The sequence below is a fragment of the Typopeltis vanoorti genome, chromosome 9, assembly GCF_054136105.1.
Source record: "Typopeltis vanoorti isolate ZY-2024b chromosome 9, IOZ_Tvanoo_1.0, whole genome shotgun sequence".
In the NCBI taxonomy this organism is placed as follows: domain Eukaryota; kingdom Metazoa; phylum Arthropoda; class Arachnida; order Uropygi; family Thelyphonidae; genus Typopeltis; species Typopeltis vanoorti.
Window position 1 is genome coordinate 15439798 of NC_143557.1, and position 12749 is coordinate 15452546.

Consider the following 12749-nt stretch of genomic DNA (forward strand, 5'->3'; position numbering starts at 1 on the left):
TGCCATGAAATAAAAATTGATCTTTACCACCTCTATTTTTCTGAACTCTGTTTATTTCTTTAAAAGGTTTCTCTATATGAATTTTTCTTACCCTCTTCTCAAGTTCTTTTGCATAAATTTTACCTGGAACACTTAGTAGAGAAAGTGCTCTGTAATTCTCACATTCAGCTTTATTTACCTTTTTTTTTACAGATGGAAACTATGAGAGTTTTACTCCAATCATTTTTAATGTAACCATCTGACTAGGTTCTGAATTATGCAGCTAGGCTACTATAAAATGGTTATACCATATCTGAGCATTTCTGGTCAACTCCAACTGCCTTTCAACATTTCAGACTTTTGATAGCTTTTTCTAATTCATGTAGTGATATATACTATTATGTGCATTCCTCTTGAATTTAAGTCTCAAAATAATTACTCCAGACATCCACAGTCATCAGTTTTCATGTTACCTATATCATCTTTTATTACTTTTACAGTATCCTCCTCCATTTCTAATCTTTTTCATAATAATCCAGAAAGTTTTCCACTTTCCTGACATTCACTTTGTATAATTCTTACCAAAATCTTCACATGATTTTCATTCAGCCACTTCTCTCTTAGCTTTCTTATATTTTCACTGTATTATTTGAGGGTATCTGCAGACTTAAGTGCTAAAATTTTTTTGTATCCTTTCTTTTTTTCCAGGACTGCTCATCAATTCTTTATTGCACTGTATTATTACTCAAAGAAATTTTCTTGATAATATCAGAGGCTGGCTTGTGCAGTACATTGCATATGACCTCGCCAACAGCAGGTAGGATTAGTTCTTTACCAACATTATGCGGTTTTCCCAATTTGGCAATCAGTAAGGAAATGTTATAAGTGTGCAACCCATCAACATCTAGTTTGGATGCTGCTGAAAACATACCTGCCAAGGTTGGTTGTTTCAAAAACTTTTCTTTTAAGTGCTTGAAATTATGATAAATCCTTATTGTTTTTTTTATCAGTATGAACTTCTGTAAAATGTCCTTCTAGTTTTGAAGGCTTCATAGATTCATTTTAAAAAACCTTTTGGCAAATCAGGCACATTGGTAATGTTTTGTTTGTAGGCGACTGAATAAAGCTGTATTTAAAATATTGAATATTTCTACATTTCTTCTTGGGTTCAGCCATGATATTATCTGTAAAAAAAAAAAGTTAAATTTACAAAATTGCTAGAATGCAATTTCTCACATACCTAAACCAAATTATTTTTACAAGAAAAGGTATTAAAATACTCGGGTGAAAACTGCTGTTTTATTGGAACAACAATAATCTGCTTTGTGTGTAATCCGTGCGAGTACGGAACCGACTAGATATAGAATCTGCACTAAAATTTTTATGCACTACATCAAATTGCTACAGTGAACAAATCATAACATGCACATGTTCTTGCCAATGCATACTGGACTTGCAAGATCCTGATCACTTGAACGTGCACGCCTGCCAGCACTTTGCTTGTTAAGACCTGTCACCAGACTTCAATGCCGATCGGCTGTATCTTGTATTTTGTATGGTACCGTGGAAGATAAAGCAACCATTATGACATTTACTTCCGTTATATGACAGTTATATCATCAAAATTTTTGATGATAAATTTTTTTTCAGCACCTAATTTTTGTCCTTTATACTTCGATCACTCCCTTACTTCAATTCAATGCTCCCTTTTGCTCAGAGGCCACTACCACCCTATGGATTGTTCCAGCACCCCCAAGGAGGCAGTACCACCCACTTTGAGAACCACTGTTCTAGCACATTTGTGAACTTGTTGGCCAGGCATTTATTGTAGGATATTAACAGTTTTTAGATAAGACCATTTTTATACGAGTTTCTATATAAGGGTTTATATGACACCTCATTCTAGGAAGGATTGTGGGTTAGAAATGGAAAGTAATGTCTGCCCACAATTGAGAGAACGGTAGCTGTCAGAGTGCCAAGAAGAGTGAATTCATGCTGAAGGGGAGAAAGGAATAAAGAATGCATGAATTTGTCAACAACATGCAAAATCATGTACTTTGTGTGTTGCTGTACTAGCTTGATTTTTGTTGTCACATTTTTGCAGTGATTTTTTCATATTTATTTGTATGATAGATCAAGAACCATCAACAAGTTCTGATGTTAAATCTTTCAGTGGTACTTGCAAAGAATATTGCATAATGTGCTAACATTCTGTGAAAAAAAAAAAAAAAATGTTAGAAGGCGGTCTCCTTGTTCCAATTGCTCAGGCCACAAAATGTGCAAGTGAAATTGTTGTTGTATCAGTCAACTGTTAAAAGAATTCATAAGGAATCAAAAGGTGAAGATAAGCCAAAATTTAAATCTTCTAAAAGCTGTCAGAAAAAGAAAACCAAAGCTTGAATGATTATGATTTGGATGTTATAAGAACTATTCACAAATTTTATGTGCCCAAGGAAAAAAAAAAAGTGCGATCTGTTTCTAAATTGATTCCAGCACTGAAAGAAAAAATTAATTTTCCTTGGAAGAGAAACTTTAGGGAAATATTTAATGAAATTGGATTTTTTTTTCAGAAAGTCAAAGAATAAAAGGAAACTTATCAAATGCCAGTTTTATGTAGAATGCAGTGCAAGATATCTCAAGGAGGAGAAAAGACCAATTGTGTATCAAAAGAAACTCACCCAAAACTAAGCTATTAAATTCGACACGATGCTCAAAGAGCATGGATTCCTACCTTTGAGACTACCACCAAATCATTATGATATTAATGCTATTGAGTATGTTTTGGCAGAAGTGAAGAAGTTTATTCGTCATCACAACGTAACTGGAGATATATGTTGAACCTTTAAGTTTTCAGAACAGGCGATTAAAAGTATTACAGTTCAAATAATGAAGAAACATTGCTCTCATGTCGCCTCATTGGAAAATATGTATTGGGACACAGATGGAATTATCAAAGAATTGCACAAACCTTTGGTGATTAATGTAAGTGAAAGTGGTGATTGACACCAATTCAGATGACTATGAAAATTAAAAGGATTTGATAAAAGTTTTTTTTTTTTTCCTTCAAAAATTTTTATGTATAGTTTTGTTCAAGAGTCACAACAAGTCATAAATAACAATCGGTTTAGGACATCAAAGTGTCTCTCAACTGTAATTTTAGAACGGCTACGTGCATTTGAAAAAAATTTGTTTTTCTACATAATTATTTTTTAATACAAAACTTTCTTGAAAATAAATTTTGTTTATTATTTTTTTTTATTGTATATCATTTTTAAAATTTTCCAACTGTTATACAAACAAAATATTTTCCACTTTAAAAAGTAGAGTGTTCATAAAAGAAAAGCTAATTTTCTGACATGTAATAATAAACTAACATCCAACAAGATGGATTGGTTACCCTATTATTGGAATGGATTTGTCTTCTTCTAACATGCACAGAAGTGTTGAAGGTTTCTCATCTGTAGTCAAACAGTAGATATCTGTGAGTTTTGAATTTTTCTTGTATACTGAGAATATTAATCTATTTTGTTCAGTGACTGTGAGTAGTATATCAAGGAATAGAAGAGTCCCATTTTATTTAATTGGTACTGTAAAATGTATTTTAGGGTTTAAGTGTTATTCAGAAAAGTGGTAAATCCACTTTAGTATTTTCTTTGTGCCTGGCCAGATGAGGAAAATATCAATGACAAAACACTCATATTTTTGGCAGTATGGTATGTTTTAATGGACATCTTTTCTAAGTATTCCATGACCAGAAACAAGGCATCATATAAACCATTAAAAACAGGGCATGTACTATACATTCAGTGATGAAAAGAACAAGAAATGGAGGTTGCTACAATTTAAAACTGTTAACAAAATTCTGTAACAAACAACTGATACCTTCACAAATATGCAAGAAGATATAAACTACAAGAAAACAGCAATCTCAAAATAGCCTTCACACATCTGAAAAAAGATTCACCATTCAAAGATAACTCTAGCACCCTAATCAATCCCTCAAAAAGCCACATGTACATAAACCATTCTAAGCATATTTTATATATATCCCACACACTAAAGGTAACAAGATCTATATATCTTGTTACCTTTACTTTGTTAGATTAGTGCAGTGGGGACAAAATATCATGACAAACAGGGTGTTCAGGAGAAATTTGCACAAAAGAAAATACCACGGATGTGAAAAAAAAGTACACATAAATCTGGCCTGGTATGTTCCACATTAAATGAAAACAAGTTTTCTCGGAACTACCAAAAATACTATATAATGAATTTAAGAGGTGCATTCCTAAGTTTAAAGAATGCCTTGGAAATGGCACGATGGTTGACTCAGCATAATGAGAATCAGTCTTAACCTAAATCAGCTTTGTGGGGCTACATAAGGCCTAAAATTCACAGAACTACATTATGATGATAAATTTACACAATGAAAATGAAGAATGTGTGACATCTCAACATAACATTATTTTAACAATGTATTAACCACCTCACCGGCCATTATGGATCAAATACGCATCCTCATATGTTTCGTATCCATCATATATTTCAATATAATATCAATGGCATTACAATTTTAATATGCACTTCGCATCCATGATAAACTTGACGTCTATAGATAGACGTCTTGGCCGGTAGTGGTTAACATTAGTTTTAGTTTTAAGAATAATTCTGTCCCCAAAAGTGGAGTGTTCCATCTCCACTTCTATCTGTCGTAAGCTGACATTTTCAGATCACTATATTCACAATTCTGGCTCATCATCCATCTCAAAAATTTGGCATCATTAAATCATTAGTAAGCAGAGCACGCAGATTCTGCTCCTCCGAAGAATCGTGAAACCAAGAATTGGAAATAATCAAAAGTATAGCCATACAAAACAGATACAATTCAAAAACAACTAAAAAAAAAAAAATCAGTCACTTCCCCACACATCATTTGTTCTCCTAGATGAGAACAAGCCTGTAGGATTCCCATACTTATGTCAAAGGCATCTCCAAAAGTCTTTAAAAAATTATGAAGAAATATAAATTGGCTGCTACCTAAAAACCAATCAACCAGATCTACAATTGGTTACTTTTTCCTAAAGAGAAACTCTCACTTCTGATGCTACCTGGCACGTACGAGATCTCATGTTCCTGTAAATTGTCTTACTATGGACAGACAGGTAGATCCATTCACAAATGCATTTCGGAACATCAAGACCATATCTGTCTCATCAAACCACAGAAATCTGGCCTCGCACAACACGAAACTGAAAACCCAAACCATAGGATCCTTTGGAAAAAGACCAAACTACTACATAGATCTTTATATAAAGATGAACATTTATATAAAGAAAGTGCTGAAGCCCTACGTCACAGACCCAATTTGAACCGTATGGCATTCTTAATATCCCTAAACCCATGGGACATTCATGACTAAACATACACACGTAACCACAGTAAGAAGATTTTTTAAATATTCTGATATTCTCTTGTTCTTTCCATAATCCATCTTATGTTTGCCATTTGGTCTCTAGTTCCTCTACCTCTCCTTAATTTAGCCTGCCTGTTCTTGTGGCATTTTTCTCTATTCACATATGGCTCTAACCTTTGTTGGATCACTTTCATTTTAATATATTTTGTACATCTGTATAGACTCTAAGATGCAAGATGAGACATACAAATATTAGTCAGGTTTTAATAAAATGATTTTATGTTATTCATCCAGTTTAGTATAATAATGTCATCTGTACATATTAGCTTAAAAATTCATATACAGAAAATCTCTATATATGTTCAAAAAGTAATATTTTAATTTGTACTATTTCATCTTGTCATCTTTTCATCAGATAATATATAATTACCTGATCTGGGAAGGGGGGGAGGCTAAGCTACTATTCACTAACTTTCTTGATGCGCCATTTGAAGTAAGTAAATTTTATCAATTAAATAAAGTATTTTAAAAAAAAGGTTATAAATATACTTACACTGGTACTAAGGACAAAATTCCAATCAGCAGCTGATGAACCTTTTGAGATGGACAATTCACAATTTTTGAATTGAAAACAGGATTAAGAGAATACTGCGAATCTGAATCAAAGTGAAATAATTATTAATGCTGCAATACTGTAAAAATGACCTTAAAAACGATATATTTAATAAATTAATACACTTATTAAAAATTAGACAAACTTATTCAAAATCAATACATTTTATATTAATACACATTAGATGTAATATATCATAATATAAACTACTGTGATAAATTTGGTATGAAAATCCACAATAAAAATACAATAAAAACAGTAGAAACATTGAAAGCATCAACAGAATTCTGAATGGAGAACTTGTGGAACAAAACATTTTGACTATTTAGGTACAATTTATAGTGAAGATGGCAAACTAAATATAGAAATAAGAGAGCAGAATTAGCAAAGCTGATATGGTAGGAAGTTGAATATATGAATAAATATATATGAAATAAGAAAGCAATTAGCGAAAACAGAAAACCAGCTGTATAGAAGACAGTGTTCAAATCAATTTTAACTTATGGATCTGAAAGCTGGGTTAGAAATAAAACACTTGATTAAACAGTGGAGACCATAAATATGAGAGGTCTGTAAAGGATTAGGATAGTGAACAGATGGCATCAATGGCAGTATCACATTAAAACTGAGGATATTAGGAAAGAATTGGACATTGTTGGCATTCAGGAATATGTTAGTAGAACTAATTTCAGGTGGTATGGTCATTTAAACAGAATGAGAGAGGACAGGTTAGTAAAAGGAGTATTTTTTTTTTGCCAGGATGAGAAGAAAAAGATCAATAGAAAGACCAAAGTCTAGGTGTACTGATACCGTAAAAAGTCGAAAGGAAGTTAGTAATTATGTAATTTTTATGTAGTACTATCATAATACTGTGTACACCCCTGAGGGTACATGTCAGGAATTAGATGATGAATTAATACAGAGGAAGTATTAATATAAATGGATATCTTCTTATAACCAAGAGTGAATTTCAAAAGCTAAAAAACTGCTTAAGCCAAACTGTGACAACTCTGTCAATTTGTACTTTATATTTTCAAGTAATAAAAATCACAAAAGCCTACTAATTTAAACTTTAAGAGCTGTTCTAAGAAGTGAATTTATATAGCTATGCTTAATTTGAAAATAGTCTTCATTTTGGAAGAAATAATGGTAACTGGAGATTACCAATACTGAATGAGTTACATATCCACATGGAATCAAAACTAGTTTCAAAACAAAATTGTGGTATTCAAATATTGGACTGTCTCATATAGCATCATCAATGTAAAATGCAAAAGAAGAAAACAATTATCTGTTTAATATTACATAGATAATAATTACTTTGTTAAACTGGCAGGCCTAGTGGATAACTTATCTACTCTTCAACCAGCATGTTACACATTCTATAAAAACTAAATGCATGCAATCCTCTATCCAAATAATTAAAGTAGTACTAGTAACAAAATAACTAAAAGGTAACTAATATATGAATGATATAGGGTAAGACGTTGTAGAGAATGTGAAAGGAGTAGGCAAAATATGTATGGGAGCATAAATGAAGGTTGAAGGTAACATGGGTGATGAGGGGACAGTAAAGAGTGAAATAGCATCCTTCACAGGACAAAACATGAACTAGTCAGCAGGAGAAACAATTGTCATGTGGTAGGAGATAATGAAAGAACAAGTGAATAGGAAAAGTATGAGAGTGGAAGAAACTAGGAGTAAAGACAAAATATTATATAGAGATTTAATGATAAGAGTTATACTTAATGAGAAAGTGATGAAAGCATGCTTCCCAAGTGCAAAAACAAGTATGTCAGTGAAGCTGTTAGTTTGAGGACAGACTAATATGTAAGCTACGGGGACAGATTGAAGAGAGGAAAGTGGGCATGACAGGATGAAAGTGGAATTTATACAGTTGCTAAGAGATAATTACCTGAATTTCTTTATCCCACAAACCTAATGTGCCCCCTTCCCCTTGCAGAGAAGGGGCACATCAGGTTTACTCAAAGCCTGAAAAGCCTTAAATTTTCTGAGTTTGGTCTCTTGATCAACGTTTCTGCATCATCTAGCTCTCAATCCACTGTAGCACCAATAGTAACATGCTCTGGGTTTTCAATCTTTCACATGTATGAACTGATTATAAAACTTATAAACAATGACTATTATCATGCAAGTATACTACAGATTAAAACAGATTAAAGCCAAGAAATTTTATTCGTGGTTTCATCTTCTATCCAAATGCAAGCAAGTGCTATATTAGCCTAAATATACAAGTTTGTGCATGAAGTAACTTCATGACAGGGCAACTCGTATAGCCAATCGATGTGAAGTCATTAGCCTCTATATTAGCCTAAATATACGAGTTGCCTTGTCTTGAAGTTACCTCATGTGCAAACTCATATATTTAGGTTAATATAGCACTTGCTTGCACTTGGATAGACGACGAAACCAGGAATAAAATTTCTTGGCTTCTTTAATTAATAACCAAGTGGAAAAACTTTCAACATCTATCTCTAATCCAAAGTATTTTAATAATAAGGTGTGACACCTTTTAGCTACTTGTATATGGAAATATGACTTGTGCATTACTTCAACCTTAAATTCCTGGATATTGCTCCTGCTGAGACCTCAATAAATGCTGTAGCCAATGAAGTTCTAACTGAGGCTCAGCTATTGCTATTATGAGTTTTGCTCTCTTAGGTTTCTTCCAAAGTTTTGCTTCTGCTGAAGGGGGCTTGATTTTGGGGGGTTTGCCCTGAGAAAGCATTTTGAGTCTCCGGGGAAGGCGATTCTGGCATGGCCCGGTGAGGGGCTGTGTCGGTAGATGCTTTTCTCTGGAAAACGAGCAGTTGTGCTCGGTGGTGGGAGAGCCCGTCACTGAGTGGAGCCAACGCTGAGTTGGACAGTCTTTCGGCTACTATGGAGTGGTCTAGGGATCGTCCGAATTTTTAGAGACGGCTTTACTTAGATATAAGGTCGACTGTGGGAAATGATAACTTTTGGAACATTAATTGCTTTCTTGTTCATCTCCAAGAATGGCCTGACAGACCCATTACAGCATCTGAAGTTAACACAGCCTATAAAGAATGACAAACAAGAAAATCCCCAGGACCTGATGGTCTAGGGATAGAACTTTACCATGAGGCTGGGATTTTATTCTTCCCATTCTAGATATACTGTTTATTTCTTTTCTCTCATCAGGACACATACCAAGTGAATTTGTTGTAAGCCATACGATCCTCATTCCAATACCTAACAGATATCACACCTTAATCAGAAGCTGAAGACCTATTTCTCTATCTAATACTGACTACAAGATATTGTTCCACATTATCAATAACAGACTTAAAGTGGAAATGAGATACATAATTAAAAGCACACAGGTGTATGGAGTTCCATGCCGAGCAGTAGAATTTAATCTGTTTCTACTATGTGATCTACGATGCTTAGTTAATATGAAAAAGTAGTCAAAAGTGGCAGCGTAATCAGTAAATTTACTCAAGCATTTCATTATGTATGACATCCCTTTCTGTTCCACATCATCCAGCAAATTGGATGATGTGGAATCAAGCAAGGTTGCCCTCTACTCCATTGCTCTTTGCATTGGCTCTTGAACCTTTCTTACAGGAAGTCGACAATACACAAACTGTGCAAGGAATAACAGTTCCTTCAACTATGAAGGAAGATAAGGTATTAACATATGCCAACAATGTAGTAGGCAACCTGAAGGATGATGATTCCATATACATCTTTTTTTTGGTATTTTGAAAATATTCAGCAAGATCAGTGGATTAACTACTAATGCAAACAAGACAAAATTAAAAGTTTTTGGAAAGTGGAATCCTGGAGACATTCCTTTTCGACTAACCCCTAAGAGAGAACCCCTCAGTATACTTGGAATTCCCTTCTCCACCTACCCAATATTACCAGTTCAAGAACTTATATACAAGAACATCAAACTCTTAGAAGACAGGAAAATAGGAACACTTTCCTTTTCGTCTAAAGCCATAGTACTCAAAACCATAATCTTCCTCAGTTGTACATAAGTATTATAGGCATCACAGAAGCTGAATAAAAGCAATATGTAGTAAGCTTGAGCAATTTTTTTGGTCCAGTTAATACCAAGAAGTTAAAAAGGAATTTCTTCAGCTACCAAAGAAGCATGGAGTATTTGGGCTTCCTATCTTAAAATTCTGCTATTTAAGCAATACAGCTTCCAAAATCCATAAAACATTGAAGACCACTCATACATGTGCAGACCTTCTCCTATACTACTTGGGTTTTCAACTTCCTCTGTTTGGAGTAAATGATTATAAAGTTCAAAAAGCTGAGTTGTTCCTGAATACTACAACATTCAGTGCTTAACTCTAAGACTGCTACAACACAATGACATTGACATTCTTTCCATTAAAAAAAAGTAAAAATTGGTATAAAGAAATAATCTCTTTCGATGCAAACTTCCACAGATGGGTACTGATAACAGCACTTTGTTTCATAACTTACTGAAGTGCCAAGGATACCCTAACAGGAGGTACCTTGATTGGAGAATTGCATATGGTTACTTTGCAGTCAATACCATCAAATAGAGGTACTTGAACATCAGAGATCCAATCTGTGACATCTGTTATTGATTGGGAAACAGCAGAACATGCATTCTACAGCTGCCTTCTTGCCTTGCATATTTGCAACAGATTATGTAATATTTTGGCCATTCCATTACTTACAACAGAACAGTCCGATACAATCCCTGGTAGTGGGCAGCAGCAACTACCAGTACTGGCCTGAGGCTGAAGACAATTGATATTAGAAAGGCTCATAACTAGAAACAAGCCAGACCAATTTATAGTACTAAGGGTTGTAACACTGCAATGTGGAAAGTAAGGGGAAACTACAACATTAATATCCCTAGAAAAAGCAGCATGAAATAGAAACAATCAAAATGAGATCAGGATTGGGGCCTCCTTGAGAGGAGTCATGCCTGGCAGGGGAAGAAATCAAGCTTCTCAAGTCATAAACCAGTGAAACCCTGATACAGACAGAAAGAAGCAGAAAAATTATGCGAACATAGGAACATGGAATGTGAAGGCCCTATTAGAAATGGGAAAACTTGAAAACATCAAAAAGGAAATGAAGAGGCTTAATATCGACATACTGAGAATATGTGAAACAAGATGGCAAGATCAAGGTGATTTCTGGAGTGACGACTACAGGATAACATTCTGTAGTCGTCACTTCAGAAATGTTGAGAGGCAGTTGCAGTGTGGACACTGGGGAGTTCTTTCGCTTGGTAGAACAGCAGGAAGGAGCATGACAAGGGGCCATCCCTGGAAAAGCAGGATCAGCAATTATACTCAAGTACTTAAGCAAAAAAAGTAACCACAAGAATCAAACACAGTGATAGAATCATGGCAATTAGCATCCAATCTGAACCAGTAAACCTGAACATTATAATGGTTTATATGCCTACGACTGGACATAAACATGAAGAAATAGCTGAAATGTATGAGCAAATTGAAGATAAATGGAACACATTCAAACAAAGACAACATAATAATAACGGGAGATTGGAACACAATCATAGGAGAAGGATAGGAGGATAATGATTATTATTATTCAGGCCTCCATGAAGTCAAGAGACTCATCGTGGGAGGTCCTTCTTAGGAAATACGAAGTCTATCATACCACTCCTTGATTGATCATTCTTGATCTCACCACGCTATCAGGCAATGCATTCCATGGTTCAACCACCCTCCAAGCAAAGAAACCACTCCTCACCCTCTTGCACACAGCTTCCTTCCGTAACTTCCAGGGATGGCCCCTCGTCATCGCTCCTCCCTGGTGTTACACCGAGCGAAAGAACTCCCTAGTGTCCACCCTGTAACTGTTTAAAAGTCTCAATCACATCACCTCTCCTTCAATCTACCAAACTCTGCAGTCCACATTCCCTCAGCCATTGTACAGTCCTGAAACCATTTTTGTTATCTGCCTCTGTACCCTTTCCACAGTTAATTTATTCCCTTTAAATCCTGGGGACCAAATTTGAGAACAATAGTCTAAGAGTGGTCTGATCAGGGTCTTATACAATGGAATGATAACTCTTTAATCCCTGCAGGTCAGCATCCTTCTCAGGATTGCAGCAATCTTCTGGGTTACCTTCACCACCTTTGCAATCTGGATGAGGAAACAAAAAATGATATATTTGAACTAACAGCTAAAATATATGAAAATGGAAATCTCCCAGAAGACTTCACAAAATCCCTAATACTGTAGGAAATTTGGCTAAGGACAGAGGACAACATCTAGTAGATTTCAGCAAACAGAAGGAATTAATAATCACAAACACAATATTCCAAATACACAAAAGAAGAAGATACACCTGGAAGGCACAAACAGATACCAAATTGATTATATAATGGTTAAAGCAAGATTTAAAAACCAAGTCAAATTTAGTGAAACAAGAAGGAAATCACCAAAAAACTAGTGTTAGTTTTTTTGGTGGTTTCCTTCTTGTGTAAGAAAATGCAAACAATAACAATAAGTGGAATCAAATAAAAGACAGTATCCTAAAAGCTAGTAACAAAATGCTAGGAAGAAAAAAGCAAAATATAAAAAAACCATGGATAAGTGAAGAAATGTTAGATTTAATGGAGAAAGGAGGCTATGCAAGAATACAGAAAAAGTAGAACACAAAGAAAATACAAGAAATTAAAAAATCTGATAACAAGAAAATGTAAGCAAGCAAAAGAAGAATACCTCCATGAA

General features: G+C 34.5%; 1 protein-coding gene across 1 annotated transcript in view; it reads right to left on the minus strand.

The window, feature by feature from the left end:
* The window catches only part of Tif-IA (RNA polymerase I-specific transcription initiation factor RRN3 homolog Tif-IA), a 308793-nt gene that overhangs the window by 211131 nt on the left and 84913 nt on the right, over window positions 1-12749 (minus strand). The window contains exon 5 of the mRNA XM_090397940.1: window positions 5946-6048. Coding sequence (XP_090254066.1) covers window positions 5946-6048 — 103 coding nt within the window. The remainder of the gene's footprint in view (window positions 1-5945; window positions 6049-12749) is intronic.